The 6804-nt window shown below is 40.6% G+C and overlaps 1 protein-coding gene across 1 annotated transcript in view; it reads right to left on the bottom strand.

The window, feature by feature from the left end:
• Positions 1-720: 720 nt before the first annotated feature.
• The window catches only part of LOC104943027 (unconventional myosin-X-like), a gene marked incomplete at its 3' end in the record, with an annotated part of 35231 nt that continues 29147 nt past the window's right edge, over positions 721-6804 (bottom strand). The window contains exons 12-18 of the mRNA XM_010768348.1: positions 5855-6001; positions 4751-4851; positions 4341-4407; positions 3691-3783; positions 2573-2641; positions 937-1019; positions 721-829 (exon numbers count right to left, since the gene is read on the bottom strand). Coding sequence (XP_010766650.1) covers positions 721-829; positions 937-1019; positions 2573-2641; positions 3691-3783; positions 4341-4407; positions 4751-4851; positions 5855-6001 — 669 coding nt within the window. The remainder of the gene's footprint in view (positions 830-936; positions 1020-2572; positions 2642-3690; positions 3784-4340; positions 4408-4750; positions 4852-5854; positions 6002-6804) is intronic.

Here is a 6804-nt window from a genome sequence, read left to right as displayed (position 1 = left end):
AAATTGAAATAAAGCATAAAACCATAAAACCATAAAATGATAGTACAGTAACTACTTGAATACATGTAAACCCTGAAATGAACATAATTGTTAACATAAAGGAAAAGTGTGTAGAACTATTCTTGAAAAAATGCATCAAAGTTTATGGATTGAATGACATTTGATACTTTCCGTCTCTAATGGAGTATTAACCCATGTTTACTATTACACACACACACCCACCCACGCACGCACCAACACACACTCCAAGGACCCTTGAACCCCTGTCAGCCTCGCTCTCCTCGCTGCCTCAGACAGTCTGTCTCCAGTGGGACCCCAGCCTGGCAGAGCTGAGTGTGATTGGCTCCTGGTTGGCCCCCTCTCTGCCCAGCCATCAACCATAATCCCCTGGCTTTAGAAACTGTAGGCCGGGGCAGCCTGCCAAATCCTCCCCTGCTCCTTAGCCCTCCTCTGTACCCCCCCACCCGCCGCAACAACCACAATTCATACATCCCATCAGCCATCATTCTCTGCAGATCAAACACACTAGCAGCATGGTCCTCCCCCCTCTGTCTCTACATGATTTATATCCTTCTTTGCGTCTGTTCGTTCACACTCATCATGCTAAGATAACAGCCTGAAAGCTCCTTATAAAGACCCATGATTAGCCCTGTTGTCTGCGTGAAGACACAATGATACAATCGTTTGCTAGGAGATAGATCATAAAAGCTTTGGCCTCACCCTGAATTGAGAGCTGACAGTGGGCTTGCGTCGGGCCGTGCCCATCTTCATGGTCTCATCTCCATTTCTGCTGCCGACACGCTCGAAAAGGTCGTAGATGAAGTCAAGCCTGCAGACATATGATGCAGAACAGGTAACGTGACTGCAGAACCGTCCATTGAAGCTGAATTATACAGCTGTATGATCAGCATGCAGGAGAGAGAGCAATATGCTCACCTGCTGTCTTTAAGAATAAACAAGATGTCATCTCTGAAGGTGTCTCTGTTCTTCTGAAGGATCCCACGCACATCATAAAGTACCTAATACAGAGGACAGAACATACAAAGTGAGTTATAGCACTGTTTGTATAAAGATGAGGTAAAAATGCTTTTAAGTATGTAACAGCAGTGCAAGAACTAAAAGGCAAAGATCTATTTAGAGGTACAAAAACACTAATAATATATCCTCTGTCAGCAGAAGAGTCATTTGCAGCTTTACCCAAATATGTAATCTAAGTTAATCAGATACAACAATATTGTTCCAAATAAGATTTAATAAAATATATTAGTGAACTGTGTTTTGATGGATGTGTACTGCAGCAAATAAAGTGGCAATGTAAAGCAAATTGCTCTCAGATGTGCAGGCGATTCGTATTATGTTTTGTGTATGCTCATTTGAATTAAAAGAAATGCATGTTAATATTAAAATACAAAAAATGTGTAATCTAATCAGGCACGTATTTGTGTTTGTGTTAATGTGTATCGTGTGTATACTATAATCTAATGGCAAACCCCATCCCTCATTGGGAGCCATGAGATCCAAACTTGACGACACATGTTTTTCTAAATCCCGACACACTAATTACACTCCATTCCTCTTATTATTGGAATAGACTCGTACAATAGGATCTCTGGGTCTGCCAGTTTTAGGTTCAGTTAACTGGGATAGTCCCATGATAGTACGGAGAAACAAGGAAGCTTGAATGCAAAGTCTTAAAGATGCACCAATCATACAACATCTGATTCCACATCTGCAACGCTGTATTTACAAAGTTCTGCACTCAACATTGTTGTCTTTGAAACACATCAACGTTTATACTCAACCACTGAATTGTCAAGGTATGTTGAGGTATTTTTGTTGTTCCTGTTGCTAAAGATCATGTCCGAGAACAAAACTTAATTAAAAAATCGACTGCATTTCCGTGGCACCACAGGGATAATCAAATCTAAGGGAGGATGCTACTATTTTCCAGTGAGCACACGGCACCGTTTCAGATAGCAGAAGGAGCTTTTAGAAAGGCAACTAAAGTCCAAGGAGAGAGAGAAAGAGAGAGAGAGAGAAAGAGAGAGAGAGAGAGAGAGAGAGAGACAACTGGTCGGCTGGTCTTTCCTCTCATTACCACAGACATCCATGCCAGGCTTGTGACTGAGCTCACACTCACTGAGGAGACCTTGTCTGAGGCAGCCTTCATAAGGCCTTTCTTTATCTTTCTACTTCCCTCCCCCCCCTCCTGCCCTCTGCAATCCCTCTCTCTCTGCCCTGATCTCTTTGGCCATTCTCTACACTTCCGTCAGTAGTAACCCCAGTTCATCATGTAGCCAAAGGAATGAGAGGATGACGGGGAAGCAGTTTCTCCTGACTCAGAGAAAAAGACAGAGTAGGGGGGGAACATCAACATCCTGTAGCTGGTTTTGGCAAACACGACACCGCTGCTCAACATCTACACTACTTCCCAAAGATGCTCATTCAGAAAGCTGGGTTTGCTCTGTGTGTGTGTGTGTGTGTGTGTGTGTGTGTGTGTGTGTGTGTGTGTGTGTGTGTGTGTGTGTGTGTGTGTGTGTGTGTGTGTGTGTGTGTGTGTGTGGGTAATTACCTCTCCAGCGTAGTGCTTGATGCCAAACTGGTGGTCGGTCACTCGGGGTTTAACATAGTACGGGTTTGTCTGAGGGAAAGCACAAAAACAGCACTGACTTTTCGAAATGCTGTTCCAAGTCTATTTGATTAGTGATAATCAGTTTGACTATTAATCAGATTAAGGAGATAGTATAACCAGAGAGCTCAGGGGCCAGCTGCAGCTGAAAGGTCAACAACGTATTAAAGGCTGCAACCGATTAATATTGTCATTATCAAATAACCTGTAGGCTATTTTAGTTTCTATAATCTTAAAATCTTAGTCTAGACCATGTCAACAGGACATTTTTCAGAAACCCAGTAGGCCTACTTTACTATTTGTGTATGACCAAAACTCCCATACCCAATGATTAAACAACACAATGACAACAATCTCATCATGTTTCTGAATCTCTGATTTGTGCCATAAAAGTACAAATATTTTAATAATCCCAACTGTCTGCTTGGCACCTTTACTGTTCTACCTTGAGATAAGAGAAGTTAGGGTTGCACTTTATTCCTTTTAACTTTTTGTGGTAAGGTTGCTTTGTTTTTACATTAGTAGTATTTTGTTTGTGTCTATCACTTTAACATATATATATATATATATTTAAAGTACATTAATTAAACAGTTTAAATGTATATAACACAGTGAAAAGAAAAACTGTTCTTGTAATGAATGTTCTTTTAATCAACAAAACAAGCAGTCTACGAAAGATGTCGGCACTAAACATAACCTCTACATGAAGTTCAACAGCTATTCCTCTTCAGCTCCTTCGGCCACGACCTTAAAACTCAACATGTGTTTCAGGGGAGAGGTCAGCCTGTGTTTGTCTCACTTTGTGGGTAAGCCATAGAAAACCCTGCTGGGTATAGTGAGGACACTCTTTTCTCCTGAACACGATGCTAATCATTACATGAGAATGGCTGATCACATTTCAGTGTGGTTGTTCTTGCGTGTGAGAGCGCCTGGGGCGGGGTCAGACGTTCAACGCAGCAGAGAGGTTTAACTCTTTGGTTGAGGGGGGGTGGATCATTTTATTGTTTTCCTGGGACATGAGAAAGATGCATGTAAGTTTCCATGTGTACATGAGGACTCACTGCGTGCCGGCTGTGCAGTTTCTCCAGGAGGGTGTAGTCCGTGCCTTTGGGGAAGCGACTCTCCTCATTGATAAGAGCCAACATGCCCAGTTTCTAAAGGGGAGACAGACAAGAGGAGGGTGAAACTCAGCAAAGTCATGATGGAACTAGTTATAATCCCATTGGGGCACATCTGGCAGCTTTTGTTGTAACAATGCGTCCAGGAAAAGCGTAATAATTCATTACATTTTCTCTTTTATTTACAAAAGAGGGTTCACTGAGCAGGCATGATGTTTCGCACCTAACACATTTCTACACACAGTTGTAATGATACAGCTGGAATCCTCTTATAAAGGCCAATCCAGCCAAAGTGAGATTATAAGTAAGGGTAAAATGTTAGTGTAGTCTTTCACCTCCCCTAAATGTATGATTTTGACCCGAAATCCTTTCTAACTATGGAGATAAAATAAAACTAATTGTCTTAATGGCTCCCTTTAATGCTACCTCGAGCTGCTGACTGGTGTACATTACTGTGCATACAACATGCAAAATGAGACTATATAATGATAGAGTGTGAGAGGGAGGGCAGTGTAAGCACAGTGAGGCGTCAGCCCGCTCCGGCTGGTGGTTAGCGGTCGATCACAGTGGTGACTTTGCTGTCTCAGGGATACCTTTTCTATGAGATCCAGACACTCTGCGTTATCCATCCAGTCTATGGCCTCCCACTGGATCCCCTCTCTGCAAGGACAAAGACACACACACCATGTATATATATAAATATTAACAACTAGGACGACACAATGGCTGTATTGTCCAGCATGAGCATGTGATGAAATGGGCCATGTCCAAGCTGCCGGTCCATTATACAAGAACACAACTGTCTGGGGGAGAAACTGAGCCAAGCCCAAACCTCTGGCAGTTTGCCTGCATCGCCCCGAGGAGGTCCAGCCCCCCCCCCACCCCCATCTGTCTGTGGGACAGTCTCCAGCACATGAAAAGTCAGCATACCAAAACCAGCATACAAGCCTCATTTGAAGAAGTGTATGTCTCTTATTTGTTTAGATATGATAAACATCTTTACCTGTTGTACTCCAGCTGCTCCAGAGAGAAGATGTGCTTGTTGAAATACTCCTGGAGTTTCTCGTTGGCATAGTTGATGTTAAACTGTTCAAACCGGTTCACCTAAAGGATGGAAGATCATACATCAGTTCTGTAGCTTAAAGATCACCTTCAGACGTGTCAGACAAGACGAATATAATATCTGATCTTTGATTGATAATGAGTAATGCAAAAAGAAAGGAATAGTTTAAAAAAAAAAGTGAAATAGTGAGACTCTTATTTCACTATTTCACTTTTTTTTTTAAACTATTCCTTTCTTTTTGCAATTACTTTTAATATTTATTATTTACTTGCACTATATTCTTCTGTTTTTCTGTAATATTGTGTTGCACTGTTGGAGAAGCCTGTGACTAAAATCAACTCTCTTTTGTCTTCCTCCCTTAAAATTCAGAAACATTAAACATTCAAATGTTACTTCCCTCTCAAGTTTAACATCTAGATAAGATATTTCCTATTTAACTGACAAGTGAAGTCTCAGTGTTTGTCCGTATTGGGCCTCGAGTACTTACAGTAAAGAAATATGGCTTTACTAAGATATTTTCAATTATGATTTTATAACTCTGAAAACGTTGTCATTTCTAAATAACAACTAATCACTGTTTATGTATTAGTTAATATTTTTTTGATGTCTCGGGCCCAAAAAAGGTATCTGGACTCTGCAGTGTGGTTTGATTGAGAGTAAATAAACAGCCAAATAACTGTGTTCAGATTCTGATTCAAAACATTGCTCAATCTGGCTATGAAAGTTTAAAAAGGTGGCCCACTGTCAAAGCATTCGTTGCCTGTGCAGCTTCAAATGTTATCAAAATATTTGACTTGTTGAAAGTGGGGTGAAAAGACGCTTGTGACAACACCTTTTCAACAAATGGTCCCACCCACTTCAAACCAGCCTGAAGAGCTGAAGAAATGTATCAAATGTGTCATATTTAACACTACTGAGTCTTAAATATGACACATTTGATACATTCACTGACTCATTGACAGGACTTATTGTGTTTATGGAAAACTAAAATACTCATAGTGAAAAGCCAACTGAGTAAAGCTTAAATCGACCTGTGAACTTCACCTCAAAGTTCTCAAAGCCGAAGATGTCCAGGATGCCGATGGATTTGAAGTTGTCTTTGCCTTTGATCTTCTGGTTGATCCTCATTATGATCCAGGAGAAACACTGAGAATAAAGCGCCATGGCAACCGAGTCTCGCGAGTCCACCGCCTGCAAATCAGGACAAAAAGAGATGAAGGTTACCATGGATACCAAGGTAGAAACAAATAAAGAAAACACAACATACAGTAAATCTCCATATACATCTCATCTATTTGATCAGATGGTGGTTAAAGCATAATGAAACGGTGTGTTATTGTGATGAGGTATGGCAGTTGGAAAAAAAAGTGTTATGTCAGCATCTGTGTGCAGGCGGCAGGTAACACAGTGTCTGTTGTCACAATACGTGGCGCCGTTTATCACCTACATCTCCTGAAAGGCAGTATTTGTTGTTGCATTTCAAAAGCCAGTTAAAACGAAGACAAATGTATAAACACGTTTTGGTTAATGACTGCCTTAAGTTTTATTATCTTTTTATTAAAGCCTAACCATGAGATGACACCTTCACTGTTTTGCCTTTCTTCTCACATTCAGAAAATGAATGACGGAAAAAAGAGAGTAATCGGACTACGGCTGCATTAAACTTAATATCTCTGAGTTTTTGACTGATGATAAAAGGCATTAAAATGTCTTATAATAACCTTGGACATTGTCCAATACTTCCTGAATTTTTTTAGACCAAACAATTAATTGACTAATCTAGAAAAAAATCTGCGGACATGTCAATAATGAAAATAAAAATGTGTGGATTTGTGGAGTTATAATTCTTTAAAACTATCATAATTGTAGACTGGATGTTGTAATTGGTGTCAAACTGCTCATAGTTAGCACTCTAAAAAAGTCAAACCAAATGAGAAAATCTTTCACTCAGCTCTGATTTTCTCCGGCCTTACAGCCAGACACCATCCGTGTGC

Source organism: Notothenia coriiceps, unplaced genomic scaffold (genome assembly GCF_000735185.1).
Source record: "Notothenia coriiceps isolate Sejong01 unplaced genomic scaffold, NC01 NC01_scaffold00005563, whole genome shotgun sequence".
In the NCBI taxonomy this organism is placed as follows: Eukaryota; Metazoa; Chordata; class Actinopteri; order Perciformes; family Nototheniidae; genus Notothenia; species Notothenia coriiceps.
Note: the sequence above shows the minus strand (reverse complement) of the source record. Positions and strands in the feature narration are given on the sequence as shown.